The sequence below is a fragment of the Manacus vitellinus genome, unplaced genomic scaffold (genome assembly GCF_001715985.3).
Source record: "Manacus vitellinus isolate BGI_N305 unplaced genomic scaffold, ASM171598v3 scaffold_13_pilon, whole genome shotgun sequence".
In the NCBI taxonomy this organism is placed as follows: domain Eukaryota; kingdom Metazoa; phylum Chordata; class Aves; order Passeriformes; family Pipridae; genus Manacus; species Manacus vitellinus.
Window position 1 is genome coordinate 11,620,101 of NW_021938999.1, and position 17,301 is coordinate 11,637,401.

At 42.7% G+C, this 17,301-nt stretch overlaps 2 protein-coding genes across 4 annotated transcripts in view; one reads left to right on the forward strand and one right to left on the reverse strand.

The window, feature by feature from the left end:
* SLC26A5 (solute carrier family 26 member 5) overlaps positions 1 to 5,850 on the forward strand; it is a 32,511-nt gene extending 26,661 nt beyond the window's left edge. The window contains exons 15-19 of one of the 3 annotated variants that reach the window (XM_018068072.3): positions 954 to 1,046; positions 1,951 to 2,073; positions 2,961 to 3,167; positions 3,421 to 3,475; positions 4,038 to 5,850. In XM_018068072.3, coding sequence (XP_017923561.3) covers positions 954 to 1,046; positions 1,951 to 2,073; positions 2,961 to 3,167; positions 3,421 to 3,475; positions 4,038 to 4,168 — 609 coding nt within the window. In that variant the 3' untranslated portion in view covers positions 4,169 to 5,850. Of the gene's footprint in view, positions 1 to 953; positions 1,047 to 1,950; positions 2,074 to 2,960; positions 3,168 to 3,420; positions 3,476 to 4,037 lie in introns of those variants that run through there. The other 2 variants (XM_018068073.3, XM_018068074.3) reach the window with 2 other exon arrangements.
* A 2,050-nt stretch (positions 5,851 to 7,900) lies between these two features.
* PSMC2 (proteasome 26S subunit, ATPase 2) lies at positions 7,901 to 15,721 on the reverse strand (the record flags this gene model as incomplete). The annotated part of the gene is made up of 11 exons (XM_029958065.1): positions 7,901 to 8,169; positions 8,261 to 8,357; positions 8,905 to 9,107; positions 9,773 to 9,860; positions 10,342 to 10,506; positions 10,765 to 10,860; positions 11,004 to 11,076; positions 11,709 to 11,840; positions 12,163 to 12,262; positions 13,229 to 13,310; positions 15,650 to 15,721. Coding segments are annotated over 11 exons (1,266 nt in total), but the record flags the coding sequence as incomplete, so codon positions are not given.
* Between the last annotated feature and the right edge of the window lie 1,580 nt (positions 15,722 to 17,301).

Here is a 17,301-nt window from a genome sequence, read left to right on the forward strand (position 1 = left end):
TAATGGAACAACTGCTCACCATGCACTTACCTTCTTATAAATGTCATCTTGTTCAACCAAAAGTTGGTGAAAACATTACATTTTGTCAGTGTAATGGATATAAACGTGCTCTATTTATTCACAAACAGAAAAAAAAATTTTCTGCACTCTCTGCCATGTTCTCAGAGATGCTGCTAGGAAGGCTGTACATCCCCTTTACTATGGAACCAGTCTGTAAAAGCCTGTGTGAAAAAATGATGCTATAATCTGAACATTCTCTCACCAGCAGTTCTGCTTTAAATATGATGCAAAGCAGAAGTATATTGGGCATGTTTATAGCTGTTTGTAAAGGAGAGGAGACTCCTTTTCACTTACACTGAATGCAGTCAGCATTTCCTCCTCCTGGGTAAAGAATGGGGTTGGCAGCATATGGCAGGCTGGCTCTGCTGCTGGCTGGGTCATTTGCATGTAAAATGTCAGAGTTCAGCTCCTTTGGAGATGACTGCATTTAAAGTATGACCTGTCTGAAGGTCTGGTTAAAACTAAAGATTTGAAAGGTTGTTCTCTTGGTACCTGAGGAGTCAGGAAAGAAAGAGAGAGAAAGAGGGAAGTAAGTCATTATGCCTTAGAAAGGGAGGCTAAGAGATCTGCATGATTTGCTCACGGTAATACCAGCTGCAGGATAGCAACATCAGAAAACTGTGAATATTTAATTCCTTTTTATGACTGTACATATGGTTGTTATAAAGAAGGAGGAATGTTACCAGGCATTAACTGTGTGCAGTATTACACTGGGAAAGGGGGAGGTTCTGATCTTTTGGTTCGCTTTGCTTGCAACAATGCCAACCTTCTTTATTTAACATATGCTGAGAGACATTCAGGGTTGGCTGTTACTCTGCTGCATGTTTGTATGTCTTGTGATCACACAGGTCCTTTTCTTATATTTAACTGTGCCCATCCAATATTTTCCTTAGGTTAAAGAATATCCTGGAATAAAAATATTTCAATCTAATACATCACTTTATTTTGCTAATAGTGAGTCATATGCAAGTGCACTGAAGAAAAAGGTGAGTAAAACAAATTCTTTAATGTCTGTGTCTTGAAAATTCAAACTGGCTTCTGAAACACACTCAGATCCCTTTGTGTAGTCCCTAGCACAATGTTTCTCAGCCTGTGGCCCCTGGTGATCAGTGATATATGAGAAGGTGACCCTCCAGCCAAATACAAATTATCTTAGGAGGCAACAACATGGTGGGAGGGAATGAACAAAGTGTAGCTTAATACTGACTGTTCATGAATGGAAAGTCTGGTGTTTACAGAGCACAAACTGGTCAAATCTTTTTTTTCAGAAGGAAATTAGTCGCTGAACTGAAAGCAAAATGGGAATAAAAGCTTCCTTGTTCAGTGACTAACTTTACCGGAGTGTAAGAGCATGGAATACTGTGGGCATTTAATGACTCTCATGGGGAACAAATTACTTGCATACAGAGTATGCCTCATCTCTGTCTAACCAGTGGTTTGGGTGGGTGGGAATGGCAATGGCAGAACTGCCTGACCCACTCGCAATTGCACCTGTACTAACTTATGAAAAATTTTTCTGTAGCTCCCATGATGAGTCTTAATACAAAACAGGTGGGTGGTGATGACCCTCACAAAACAAGAGATATTAGTGATTACTGCCCAAATGCACTTCTCTCCCCTTCGCTCTCTGCACTCAAATCAGCATTCGGTTGCAACACAGCACTTTCTGATTTCAAGAAAAGAATGAGATGCATCTCTCCCTCATCTTGTTAACACAGTGCTTGCTAAGATTATTCCTTCTTTATACTGCTCTTACTCCTTCCAAGGGAAGCTGAACAATGCAGGCTTGTGTTTTAAATTTATGACAGTGATTAATTTGGTGCCAGTTGATACTGCAATGTCATCCTAACAAGCTGAATCTCCTCGGATTGTGCTTTCTTCTTGTGACAGACTGGAGTGGACCCTTGTGCCATATTAGCAGCGAGGAGAAAAGCCCAGAAGCGACATGCCAGGGAAATAAAGGCAGCAAATGAGCACCGAAAGAAAGCTGTGTTGAAACTAGTGAGTTCTTCGGTAAATATTGACCTGCTTTATCAGAGAAGATGCTGCTTTCTGGGGTTACCATTCTTGTTTATACAAGGTGCAAAGTGCTACTCAAGTGGGAGGAAGGCTTAGGGAGCAAGCAGTGGGGACAGGTCACTGAAGGAACAGCGCTAGGATCAGAGGCTCATGGCTGGATTGGATAATTGTGTTGGACCTTGATTGCACTGAGGTAGAACACAGTGGCACAGAGCCTCTCCACACTGTCACACTGTCTCAGCAGTGGTGTTGGCAGAAATCAGAGGGACTCTCCCTCTGCTCCCCTCCCCATGCACTTGGAATGGTCATGTAGAAATAAGATATAATAAAATTAATTCAAATTAGCAGCCCCTGTAATAAAAGTGTGCCACCCTCCTGATCCTGGCTTGGCTAAGTGGGGCAGGCACACTGAGGGGTTGTTTGGGACATGCTTGTGCCTTTATGCAGGTTTAAACTCATCTCTGTGGTGGGAGCTGGCATGTGCTTTTTACAGTGAGAAACCAAAACCAGGCCTAACTTGAGAGCCCAATTGCTCTTGTTTCTTTTGCATATATAGGGCTTGACAGGATCAGCAGGGATAAGACAAGGAAATGGAGTAAAAATGTATGAACAGGTGTCAGTGTTTGAAGGAAATGGGTAATTCACTCCTGAGAGTGAAGCTTTAAGCTGCTTGTATGTGACTGTCGAAAGGCTGGGCATGAGAGAATAAACCCTGATATGTGCAGGATGTGGAAGTACATGTGCAAGCAAAGCCAGTTTCTGTGGGGATTAGAAGCTGAACACCTTCTAAAGGCTTAAGGAACAGCCGAGTTCGGGGAGGAAGGGGATCTACATTGAAGAAGCACTGACTGTCATTAAGCTTTATTTATCCTCTCTCCCAGACTAATGACGTAGAAGCAAGTGTAAAACACGAGATAGCAAATGATGACTTACCCGTGAATGGAAAATTTGCAGATTCTGCTGTACAAGACGTGTCTCCTGATGAGCATGAACATTTTGTGGAGACCAAAACCAACATTCGCTCTTTAATTCTGGATTTTACCCCGGTGAACTTTGTGGATTCAGTTGGAGCAAAAACACTAAAATCAGTAAGTAGGGCTTTTTTCCCCAGAAAAGCCCATAGAAAACTTTTAAGATACCTAATAGGGAACCTGTAAGCATGAGACATGACTGCCCACTCAAATACAATCCAATAATTCACCTAATCACTGTTTTAATCCTTTAAGTTTTAGCTGAATACTGGGGAATGTGGACTGTGCAGCTTTCTCAGTATTTGGCTTCCAGAACTGTGATGTGTACAATGATACGTCTGCATTTAACTTCAGTTTAACTCTGTTGCAGATTATAAAAGAATACAAAGAAGTTGGTGTCTGTGTCTACATTGCCTACTGTAGTGGTGAGATGAGATTTTTTTTTTCTTTTTGTGAGTTTTATGGGAGACACTGTGTTTTATCTCCTTCCCTCTGCTCCCGGATTTTCTGCTGCCAGGTGCCTCAGTAGAATCAGCACTTACTGCACGTAAAATTGGATTTGAGGAAAAGCAAGTCCCTGTGCATTAGAGCCTTCACTTTAGTGAAAGTAGAGCACTGATGTAATGAACACTGTGAGCACTAGATCATGCTCCCATTTCTTCCAGCTGGCCAATTGTAAATGCTACACTAAACTTTGTGTCTTGAAGTTGTTGTAGTAATGTAATAAGAAGAAAAGCCTGAAATGTTCCAAGATTCCAATATTTGGAATTGTAGCATTTTCTGCCAAGAATATGGCTCTGTGTATGTCTGGATAAGAGAATTGCCTCTTTGAAGTAGAAGTAGCATGGGATCCATCTGGCTATTTTAAATATTTTAAGTAACAGCAAGTAAGAGAATAAGTTGTTATCTTCTTCCTGAGATGCCATTGCCTTTCATCTCTGCACTTGGGTTTATTTGCTGATGTTGTGTTGTGTTTTTGTTTTGTAGGCCCTGTTATGAATGAGCTGACAAGACTGAACTTTTTTGATAAGGCTGTAACAAGAGAGTTGCTGTTTCACAGTATTCATGATGCTGTCCTTGCTTGCCAAGTGAAAGATGGGTCTGCTTTCACAGACTGACTTTGACCTCTGAAGAGTGGCATCGAGCAGAATGGAAGCCAGATTTATGCTGATGGAGACTCTTTCTGAATATTTAATTTGCACAGTTTGAAGAGAGCCTAAGGCTGTTTGTATCTACGGGTATAGGGTGGTACTTATTTTTTGTAGGAAGAGTGGATAAGGAATTGGAAGCCTTCATGCTCTTGAGTGTTTTCCTTTAATCAGGGTATAGCCTTCCAACAATACACAAGCACAAAATTATGCAAGAAAAGAAAATTCAGTGTGTTCTGCTGCAGTCAAAATCTAGTAGACAAGGTGACATTCCTGTTCCTGTTGAGAAAATGGGCACTTTAACTCACTACAAGTGGGATCTTGCAGGAAGTAACTGTCTGCAAGTGCAATACACTGTACCAGTGTCTTTTTAAAGAACTTTTTTAGATGGCTTTTAAAGCCTGATGTCAACATTTGCATACAACAGATTCATACAATTTATAATAATCTGCCAGCTGGATTAATGAATTCACACTGGTGGCATTTAACTGCTGCTGTTTTTAACCCTGGATGGTACAGTTGTTTGTTTTTTTTTAAAGATCTAACCTGTCTCAACTATACTCAACTCTTCATTTTTGCTATGAGTGAACATGAAATCAGAAACTCATTGTTTAATTATTACGTTATCAATACGGTACTTTTACTGCCAAAACCTAGTTAGACTTTCTAGAAGAGAATACAATTGATTTTAAGCTAAAATTAATTTAGCTTCAAAATTTGAAGACAAAACTGGTTTGAGGCAGGAGTGAAGTCTATTTAAATTAAGAACTGGTGCCCTAGATGCAGCCTCTTAAGCTGGAATGAAAATGTAGACACGGTCTAAAGTCTGAGTGGTCCAAAAAAAAAAAAAGAAGTACTTTTCTTTTGCCCATCTTCCAGTAGTGCTGCTTCTGCCTCAGCTTTTAAGTGCTTTGAGAAATAGAGTTCAATAGAACTCAAAAATGTTACATGTTTGGGTTTTTTAGAAGAAACAGTAGTGTGGGAGTTTTTTTCTGTCAGCCTGGCCACTGTGGTACTGCCTCACTTCAGGTGTGAGATGAAAACCATGAAGATGGAAAACATGCAAAAGAAAGAAATCTTCAATGTGTTTCCCTCCCAACAGTCACTGTGAAGCTCAGCAGAGGTAGGAATCTGTCTCTTCAGCTTATTTCGAAAGCTCAGGGGAAGTGGGACACCAGTGACATTTCATTTGGCACCCTCAAATCACAGGCCCTGCACATAAGGGAATTCAGACACCTTCCTCACTTCTGATCACAGAGTGTAACACTTTCATTTTGCTTCAGGCTCCGTTGTGATTAGGGCTTGCTTCAGGTAAACCAAGTTTCCCAAGAATCAGGGAAGTCAGGGAAGATTTTTTATTTCCTCAGACTCCCCTGCCAATTGGGATAGGAAGCTTTCTGCATCAGAAATTGTTGCTTAGCTGGAGTTCAGAGGATGAAGTGCATGCATCTTAACACATTGTGTGTGCTTATTTAAACAACTTTTGGTACATTTTATAATGTTAACCAGTTCAACAAGCCTTTGTATCTACATACAGTATATTTTTCTACTTTCAGCTTGTCGCAGCTTCAGTTTTTAACTCCGTAGTCTCTTCAGTTCACATTGAAATCCTATCAACTTCCAAAATAAAGTGATGTCACTTGTCAAAATTTTCCACTTTGTCTTGGTGAGACTCTGTATGAGGGACAAGCTGAGGCCCCTGGATACAAGTGTCTGTTGCCAAGGGGCGGGCCAGGAGGAGTTGCCACCTCCAGGCAGGTCTTCCCTGCTGTGCCGGTTCCTGCTCCTCACCCTCCTGGCTCCCTCACCCCATGAAACCCTCTCCTTACCCGGCTTCTGTGGGATACAACCAATGCTGTGTCTCCCATCCTGGTAGCAACAGCTGCACTTCCCAGGGAGCTGCTGGAATGCTGGACTGAGCACCTTTGCCCAAGGAAGTCCCAGATCCCAGCCCATGTGAACTAGTGCTCCTGCAGCCCACCAGCACTGCTGGTAACTGACCCAGGAAAACAAAACCTGGCAGCTTTTGATTAGTCTCTTCCTGTGCTTTGCTGCCACCAGCTGAAGCACTGCTTCCTGCTGCCAGCCTGAGCTAGCTCTTGGAAAGGGAACTAACTTCCCCTTTCCTGCACTGATTAACAGACTGCTATCTAAGTTTAAATCCTGCTTTAGGCTTGTCAGTGCTAGATTAAACAAACCCATGTCCTTTAAACCTGTAACAGGGCTCACCTCCTTCCCCTCTCCAGTTTGTCTCTATGGACAGGATAATGCCTCCACCCCTTGGCTGCTGAAGCCCCACCACAGCAGAAGTCACTTTATAGCCCAAGTCTGGTTCGATGCCTCTTAACAATCAGGGTAATATTCCTCTCCCCCTCCTTTTTTGCAAGAGTACTGATGATATAAATTAGGATCCCTGTAAGATCGAAACTCTCTTTACATACTTCACTTATCCTTCTTGAGTAGAAGGTACACTTGACTTTGAGTGCTGTTCCTGGTAAATAGAGATACTGTCAGTGCTGCTCTCTCAACCACCTTCCCCTTGGGCTTAAAATGAAAAGCATTGTGTCCCACCAATAAACTAGCATCTCTCCCCAACATATTCTTCCCAAAAGGACACATAACCATTGAGGTGAGCTCTTCAGCAGGCATGGGCAAAAACTCAGAATTGCCTGAGTTTGCTTTTTCAAGATACTGACACCAGCCAAAATCCTAACGCAGTGCACGTGCTGTGTACACTCTCTCCCTATTGCACACACTTCCTCTTCAAAGAAAATAAAAGTGGCTTCACAATTTAAGCTTGTTAAATTGATGTCAGTTTTATCAAAATGAGACCAAATAAAACTCTCACTTCCAAGACAAAGCAGTTCCCAAAAACATTTTTCTCCTCAGTTATTTCTTCAAGCTCTTCCCCCTTCCAGATAACCACTTCAATGCAACACTTGAAAATAGGAAGATGAAAGCACACCCAGCTCTACAGGAACATGTCAGATGAGTGACAATCAACCTTTTAGGCCTGTTGCCAACAACTGTCAGCCACTGCCCAACTATGGAGCACTGGGTGTCTGTCATGGTCATCCTCTGTGTGCAGAGGCATCTCAGACAAGTCATACAACGCGTCAAAGTGCACACTAGTGGACTGATGTCAAAGTGTTTTAGAGCAGGATCAGGGAAAAGCAATCTTTCTTCCCTTAGCACTAAGAAATTACACTTACCTCTTCCTCCTTGACTCTCTTACTGTTTTGTAAGAAACAAAGAATCTCATCAGAAGGGGTGAAGAAAACCACTGGAGGAAAAACAACCAAGCTGTGATGGTACCAGAGCATTCACTCAGGGAGAGAAAAAATGTCCTTTTGTGTTCTCCCCAAGCTGGGCAATGACTCAGACCATCACACATGCCTTCCAGTGGCAGCTCCCGAGTTTTCTTAGGACGCACCTACACCTCAGTGCTGAGCATCACACAAACATTTCTCAGTACACCCAGAAACTTAAGGGTCCTTCACACCTCTATGGCTCAGATTACAAATTTTGGGTTGTAAATGGTGACCAGAAATCCAAACTTGGGATGTCTAACACTGCCTAGGTATCTGATTTAAAATTATCTCACTCCTTTAGGATGTGTTACCAGAATCCCTTTGGGATTTTTTCCCTGCAGCAGCAATACTCCACTGGTGTAGAACACACTTGCAATGAACACACACCTGCTCTTTGGAATACTCTATTTATTTCTGGCTTCCAAGAACAAAACATTAATTACTACACTTGTATTTGTGTTCCGCAGAAGCTTTAAGAGGAACATGAAAAACATTCCCTGCATTAGTTGTAGGTCATGTAGCGGGGGGTAGCACTGAATTTCGCATAGGATTTAATGACTTTGTTCACTGCTTCCAAGAAATCCTTCTCCGTTGCAATCTTCCGGCGTGCTCGGATGGCAAACATTCCTGCCTCCGTGCAGACACTGCGGATCTCGGCCCCTTGGGAAGAAAGGGATAAAACAATTCAACACTGACAGTGGAGACAGAGCACACAGAGAATTGTTTAAATAACTGAACACGTTCAGCTCACCTGTGCTGTTGGGACACAGCCGAGCCAACAGCTCAAACCTGATGTCCCTCTCAACACTCATGGAACGAGCGTGGATCTTGAAGATGTGAGTTCGCCCCTGGAAAAAAGGGTGGAGGACAGAGGTGTTCATGGCATGAGAGAGATGATGACTCCAGCCTGCAACTGTCCACATCCACAGCATGGGCACATAGAAAATACATCCTGTATTTGCTGCCCAACTATAGTTTCCCATGTCTGAACTGGAATGTTTAAGTTTCCGTGATACAAATCTAGGAAAATAGCTTTAAAAATAGCTTTAGTCATGGAAGTACGTCAAGTAATCTCTCTCAAAAGAGCCAAAAGAAAACACATTCCAACTTCTGAACTGTATCATGGATCTAGTTATAGGATTTTTTATCTGTTGAGTCAGGAACATCTGTTGAGCAGTGATTACAGCTGTTCACCATGGCTTCTCAGCCAGGGGTGGGATCTGTGCAGTGTGGGAAAACCTTTGGCACACCTTTAATCCCCCAGATTTCCAAATAGTTTCACATCAGTTAAGAGTCCTGCTTTTGTTAACTCTCATGAACTTCCAGACAATAAAGCCCCAACTGAAGAAACACTCTGGCATCAGAACACACTTGGCTGTGGAAGAGTGTTCTCACCTCCAAGTCAGGCAAGCTGAACTCAATCTTCCTGTCCAGCCTGCCAGGCCTCATCAGCGCCGGGTCCAGAGTGTCGGGTCTGTTTGTGGCCATCAGCACCTTGATGTTGCCCCGTGGGTCAAACCCATCCAGCTGGTTGATCAGCTCCAGCATCGTGCGCTGCACCTCATTGTCACCCCCGGCCCCGTCGTCGAAACGAGCACCTGGAGAGGGAACACAGGAATTCCACAGCGAGGGAAATGATTTTAGATGGTGCCCAAGTACTTGTGATGAGTTAAAAAGGTGTGAGGGGGTTATTTGGAAACAACACATTTCAAACCAAGAGTTAGTGCTGCTATCTGTCAGATAAACTAACTGTTGGATCTTCATCCTTCATACCAAAGGGCCTGTACCTCCCTGTGGAACTGGCCAAGCTGCTGGAATTTATAAGTGTAGTTTGTTTGTTTTGCCTCCCCTCAACCAAAATCCTCCCTTGTCTGTGTAAAAACTGTTCTACTTCAAAGGACCTAAGCACTTCCTTTGAGAAAAAAATTCAATGTTCAGGCAGTAACAAAGATTTGGTGTGTAGGCCAGAAGCTGAAGGGGGTTTAAGTTAACAATACTTGTTTGCAAACATAATACAGAGATTCTTCACTAAAGTTCAAATAATCTGGGTGTTCCAAATGTACAAAAATGGCTTCTCCTTGGGGCTGTATAAACCACTTCCTGACAGCTTCCTAGACATGGGGTGTGCTGGGAGTAGTTTTGCTAACAGAGTGTTTACAAGCACATTTCTTGAAATGCAGCACTCCAGATAAAGAACTACAACATGAAAAGAAAACCTGGAAGCTCTCATATGGGATTAGAACTATAGCCACTAATAACATACCTCCAATGGCATCAATCTCATCAAAGAATATAAGACAAGCTTTTTTAGTTCTGGCCATTTCAAAGAGTTCACGAACCATACGAGCTCCCTGAAAGCAAAAATTAAGATTTTGTTAAGAGTTTTGAGGCACATTGAAGGAAAACTATCGAACTTTTCATGCTCCCAAACACTTCTAAGTTTCCAATGAAAAAACTCTTTTTATTTGTTCACATATATAATAGGACATTCATAAAATGGATGCTTAAAGCAATTTATAAAGGAGAGAAAAATTACTGCTCTTGAACTTAGAAGTACACATGAAATAATTTACCTCAAGGCCAAGTGAGAAATAAGTGGCAGAGTTGGGAACAGAATCCTAATCCCAGAGTCTGCAAAACCCCTTTCAACAGTGACAGCAAACCTCAGGTACTTTCCCCATCGCCTGACCTGCAGCAATTTGTCTGACAACTCCTTCCCCACCTGTATCTGCAGCATCCAAGTCCATCCATCCCTCATTGCCACTGCAGTGTCTGGTCCCCATAAGGGAAATGTGCAAATCTCTCCACACTCCCTCAAGTATTTGCTCTTACCTCTCCCACATACTTCTGCACCAGCTCAGACCCAATCACCCTGATGAAGCAGGCATCAGTCCTGTTGGCAACAGCACGGGCACAGAGGGTTTTGCCTGTGCCAGGTGGCCCAAACAACAGCACTCCTTTGGGAGGCTCAATCCCAAGGTTCACAAATCTTTCAGGCTGTAATGGTGGGAGACAGAAGGCAGGGTTATGTGCAAATTAAAGATTATGTGCAGCAAAGCGTAAATACAAATTAAGAAAATCATCAGTGAAGGGCAATATAAAGTGGGCTAAGCTGTATTTCACTTGTTAAAACCAGACTTCCTTTCACTCCGCTGTTTACATTCAGCTACACTGTCTTTTCTTGCTTTTCCAGATGCTGACAGATGACCAGAATACTTCAAAAATAGTAAAGGTTTCAATATGGAGGTTACTCACATGAAGCAGAGGGGTTTCGACCACCTCTCTCAGCTTTTCAATCTGCTCTTTACAACCACCAACATCACTGTAAGTGACATCAGGCTTTTCTTCTACCTGCACAACAAAGAGGTGAGGGAGCAGTTACCAGCCTGGTGCTGTGAATCTCTCCAGGCTTTCACAGCCCAGAACAAAATCCAGCTAAAGTAATCACAGCTACAAGACAAAGCAATGTCAAAGTAAGTAAAGGGAGTTCTCACTTGCATCATGGTGACTGTGGGATCAATCTTTGGAGGCAAGGGGATATGGATTTGATACTTGTTTCTGTCCACCCTGGTGAGAAAGCATAAAGACCATTATTTTAACACCGGTTAATTAAACTGCAATGTAGAAACAACTCTGTAAATGAGAAGGTGAATTCTTAAACTGTTCTTTTCTCTGGCATGAAGACAGCCCAGCCCTGAAAGCTAATAGTCAGATGAGCTAGAAACTGGAATCCTTTCTGCAGAAAATTTTAAGGTTTCCAAAACTATTAATTCCGAAGTATTTTGAAAACTAATTTTCAAAATATCCCACAGAGCAAACTGGCAAAATATTGATTCTCAAAGTTTCATCTCTTCGGTGAACATTTCCTGGCTGCCCTGTAACTGTGCAAGTGCCAAAGAAGAAACAGACTTTGGGTTAGGCAGGCTCCCTGAGAACTGTGGCTATTGGGGCCCAGACTGAAAGGTTTTAGTCCGTAACATGTGGTTTTTGTCAGAATAACATCAAAATCAAAAGATTCCATCAGAGCATGCAGGTGAGCTACCAGCTTCCAAGAGAAAGACATTAGTGCTGTAATTTCAACCGCAGCAAAAATTTGAAATAAAATGATGGCTGTTGACATGTCAAACTAAGACATGAGACAACTCAGAGAAAGCTTTGCTCTCCAGGAAGACTCGGAAGAACACAAAGACTTTGCATACCCAACTCTCATGCCTTCTTCTATGTCAGTAGGTGCCACCTGGTCACTGAGATCCACCACAAACTTGGCAAACTGCTTGACATTGATAATGTACTTGGGATCCTCGGAGTCTGCATTGATTATCTTCGTGCACCTAATACAGAACACACAGTTACACCTCCTGGCACACAACTTGGCTTGTTACCTGCATAAGCATCAAGATAAGAGACTCTATGTCCCAAGTACACCAAAATAGCTGTTGCACTTGTAATTCCATTATTATGGCATCATACAATAGTTGCAGGAATAAGTACAGGTATAAAGTTAGTAACACAGTTCCCTTATGATTCAGTGGTAAAAAGCACCTCCAATATGCACAACATGTGAACCTGATTTTTTAAAGAAGTCTACACATAAGCTATAAATCACATTTTTAACACTATGGAGCTCCACTGAAAGAGGAAGAGCACACTCACCTTGCAACTTGTAATGGTTGCTCACTTTGGAGAGTTTGTTTATCTGCAGCCAGATCCCAAAGAGCAGGAGGAGCCAGGCCAGTGTCGGATTCCTTGATTCCTGTGTGCAGGACAGACAAGCTGAGGAAGAAGCAGCTAAATGGGACATGAGCAATCCTTCCCACACCAAAACCTTAGAGATAAGCCTGCAGGAAGCTTCTTGAGAGGCCTCCAAAACACACTCACACATGTGTCTTTGATGGACTTCCTAAAAAACAAGTTTCCTAAAGAAAGACGTCACGTGACTGCAGCTAAATGTGCAGATCCCAGCCTGGCCACTCTTTCAAACAATCTTGCAATGTGGGAATATTTCAGCCTGACACAGATATCACAGACAGTGGATGTCTACCTTCCAGAGGAGGAGTGAAACTCTGCATGTGCTTTCACTGAGGGAAAGCTTCAGTGTGAGATACAGAAGCCAAAGGACTCCCACAGATGAAAACCTCCATAAATCTTCCAAAATATGGATATAACAAGTACCATCTCCACAATGTATTTGAGAGAATCAAGGTTATTCTAAAAGAGAAGTTGTGGTCTTCCTGGCAAAACTGAGGGCCACTACAGGATTATCAACAGGGCCACAAACATATGTCAGTGGAACAAAGAAAAATTAGGAAACAAATTAATTGCCATTGTTACTGATTTTAACCCAGCTGATTTGAAATTCTAACTGTTCTGCTACACATTTCTTCATTACACAAGGACTGGTACCACTACTTCATTATCTAGTGTCAGAAAGGAGCATTTGTTTCATGCCGCTGCTATATACATAAAAATTACAGTTTTGATTACAAATGTGTTTAATACAAAATTACAAAATCAGATGCACTGATTAGCCCTGCCCAATCAGAAAACCCATCACCTACTAAGCAAAAATCTCATGTTACCAAAAAAAACCCCGTGCATTCTCTTGAGAAAAATAACAACAATAAACCAATGCAGAAGTTGTTTAAAATCAGCTTCTTACAACACTTGCTTTGGTATCTGTGGCTCTTTTGTTGAAAGCCATCTCAAGAAAGGCACATACCAGTGAGCTCATTGATCTTCTTAAGTAGTTGTTGAATATCATCTTCTACTTGCTTGATCTGCCTTGAGTACGTGCTCTGGCCCTGGAAAAGGAATATCACGTAGATTTCATAACTCAAATTATCTCATGTTTAGGAAAACACGACAAGAGCAGCTGAGCATCAAGATGTTCAACAGACTGTCCTGGTGCAACAGCCAACTATTGAGCACAGCCAAAAAAGACAGAATCAAGTTCCAGTAACAATATTTTTGTTTGCAAAAGTGAAGTGCAGCTACAGACAATTGCCTAATTGTGCAAGTGGAAATTTTCCACGTTTGTCAACTTCAAGGACCTGTTTTTCTTTTAAACTTGTTCAGCCTTATTTTTTTAAACTATTTCTTCAGAAGTTTAAAAAAGTCCTATTAAAAATCACATATAGACAGAATTCTGAATACACTATCTGAAGACCATCTCTGAGTGCCTTACTCAACCTTTCTATCATCTGCAGAAGACAGCAGAAAGATCATGGGGCAAATCACAATTCTTGCTTGTGATAAAATACTTTTTTTGATCTGGATCTGCCTAACACAGGCATATCCAGATCTGGATTTGCTGTACAAGATCCCTTTGCACACCACTGGTAATGAGAAGAGAAGCCACAGCGGGCACAAGATGTACTTCAGAGCTTTGTAGAGGCCTCTTAGTGTCAACAAAATTCACACTTCTGTCAAACACTCAAATCCAGACATGCCCTGAGCTGCAAGTTTCATCTTTCAAGAGTTCTTTCACAGACCAACTGGACTTCCCAGCTGTCATAGTTTGAAATTGGCTCCCCCTGAGAGGCTGGGGGGCTCAGAGGTGATTGGGTGCCAGGGCAGTGTTCCCTGGAGAGCCAGTCACTGTCCATGTTGTTCGCTTCTGCTCAAAATCACATATCACAGCACCGGAAACGGTTGGCAGTTCTGTCTTGGCTGTTTTGCTGTTGGTGTCTGCTGCGTGTAGGTGGACAAGGCCAGGGGGTGGCTGGGCTCCCTCTCTTCCCCTCTGGGGGGGAAAGGGGAGCCCTGCGACCCCCCAGCTCAGCCTCTGGCTAGAGTTAGAGTCAGCATTTGGAGTGTGTGCTGTGAAGGAAGAGATTCACAGCACCTGAGGTAAGGGGGAAGAGGCCAGGCCTTCTTTCCCCCCCTGCAGCTGTGGGACGCTTGGGACAGTGCAGAACTGAACCGAGCTGCCTGTGGCCAAGGCTAGGGGGCTTTGTCCCCCCACTGCATTTAGGCTGGTGGGAGGTGGATTTTAAGGCTCAGCACTTGAGCAGAGCCAAGTGGACGGGCTGATAAATCAGCTCGGTGCTCGGGAGAAGAACCCCAGGTGAAATTGGAGACGGGCCAAGAGCTCAAGAGTTGCCTGCCAAAGCTGACCAGGGGCAGCTGAGAACTGATGTGGAGGAATGAGGATTTCAGGATGTGGATGCTTGATAAGCTACACTGCAGCAGCCTATGAACCAAGGTGGGACACTGAGAGGGAGAGATCACCAGCAGCAGGAGAGCAAGGACTCAAAGCTATCTTCTTGGACTTCATGAGGAGGAGAGACTACAACAAACAACTGCTGGAACTTGGTGAGGAGGGAGTGTTCAGGAGCCCAGAACACTCCCACAGCAAAAGACTGAGTTACATATCAGCCTTAAAGGCTGCTCCTGGACTAAAGTTAAAGGATGGGCTGGAAAGGACTGACTGATAGTAATGTAATATATATATATATATATTTGCCTTTAGTTTGTATAGTATTTATTTGTGTAAATAAATGTATATACTTCCCCCTTCCCCTACAGAAGCCTCTGGCCTGAAAGTTTCTCTCCGGTGTTAGGATAAATTGTTGAGAAGGGGTGGGGGAAGCCTAAAAATTGGATTTTAGATTTCTAATGTGGCTCAAACTGCTACACCAGCAGAGAGGGGAGACTGGCGTTTTAAGCCTTATTGTCCATGGAAAATGCATCCCAATGCTACGTTCCTTTGGACAAGGTCCATGTATCCCTCTCTGACAGCTTTTTAACATGATGCTAAAAGAAAGTCAATTTGAGGGCAGGAGTGGTCTGAAAGTTATTGTTTTTATAAACCAAGAAAACTGATGAGTGAAAAAGCCCTGGTAAAGCCCTGGCTGTCAGATGCCTGTGGTGATCAGCCATGAGACACAAAACAAAAATAAAGAAACCCTTAATTACTTCCAAGCAAACAAACCCACTGGATTACTTTTAGGGTTGTGGGTTGGGGCCTTCTCATTGGACGGTGAAAAGGGAGAGAAGATTTTGGCAGGAGAGAAAAACATTAGGAGCCTAAGCAGGTTTAATAACTACTCCCTAATGACACACTCCTCCAATCCTGCACTCCATTCCCAATAGGAACTCCTTTTTGTCTTCAGCACTCTCATAAGTGTAGGATACTTACATATGTCTTCAGCAAGGCAATGTCCCCTTCATCCAGAGCTGAAACAAGACAGGAGAGACTTAGCTTCCAGTTTTAAAAACAAAGCCAACAGCATCGATTATGCTTCTAAAAGATGAACACATTTATTTTAAAGAGATTCTTTTGAGTTTCTACTTTTTCACTGAACCAAAGTGGAACAAAGAAGCATCAGACAGCCAAGAAAAATAAAACACGGTCTCCAGCTACTCTCTTCAGTCCCAAAACCTGCACCACCCAGAGCTCACAGCAAGCAAGTTCTGCCTCTTCCAGCTTCCTATGACTGCACAAAGGAGGGATGGAAGATATGAAAACTTCATCTTTTTAACTTTTTGTTTCTAAATGTCTAAGAAAGCATCAACAGAACACCTGTCACCACTTTCTGCCAGTGACGTCTCTCTTCCAGAAAGCTCAGTGTGGGCAGGGAACAGCAAATCTAAGCTGGTCTCAGTAACAAAACATCACTGTAAACTACTAGTTTTATTATTGTAAAACAGAAAACATGGGAAGGGTCAGATTAAATGAGACCAACAGTCTGGCCTAATATCCCTTCTCAAACAGGAAGGTTCACAAATGTGGCAAATACATGGTGAGACCCCACTCCTGGGTCACACATTATTATCCATCCTTAAACAACTTTGCTAATGTGAATATTTACATTGGTTTTTTGAATCCCTGCAAACTTTCAGCAACTTTCAGCAAAATACACGGGAAGGAATCCCCTGGTTTAAATCAGCATTGTGCTGCCTTTTACTTGACTTAAGCCTGGAATCTGAAACTTTCACCTGAGCCTCAGAACTCCCTCAGAAGAACAAGCAGCATTGGCTGTTCCATGTGTTCAGTTCTGCATAGTCCTGCAGGGAGGCTCCAGGGAACCTTCTCCATTAAATAAAAAAAACAGAACTCTCTGTTCCTGTCACCCCCTGCTCCCTTTCACATCACTTGCAGTTTAACACACATTCAACACGCCCTCTCCCTCCCCCCAAAAGCTGTTTCCATACACCATTCCTGGCTCTCAGTATCCTCTCTTTTCTAATTCCATTGTATTTTTTAAGGCAGATGGAGCACAAACCACACAGTACTGATGACCTGGGTGCAGTATGCATTATATATATTCTGAGAGGACCTTTTATGTTGATCCTTATTTCTTTCCTGATTATTTGTACTACCCCATTGATTTTTTTTTATAGCTACTAAACACTGTGATGCTGCAATTTAGAAGTCTTTTTTGAGTGGGAACAGTTCAAAGTCCATCACTGATTACATTTTGCCCTGCTTGCGCTCCTAGATGCATCATTAAATATTTACTAATGTGAAATAAAAATGCACATTAAATTGAAATAAAAAGGCACATTTAATTCAAGCACAAGGAGCAACCAGGAATTTTCACACTGTGCCAGTGTGCTCGGAAAAATCTGCCACCTCTCCCTTTCCTGCTGCCATTGAATTACTAATGGAAGTGGCAAACTTTAAGATCATCAAGTCCAACTGTCCACCCAGACTCCGACTGCCATTTTAGCCACTAAATCTTGTCATCCAGTGCCAGATCTAGATGCCTCTTGAACCCCTCCAGGGAAATGGAGACTCCACCACCTCCCTGGGCAGCCCATTCCAATGCCTGACCACCCCAACAGTGA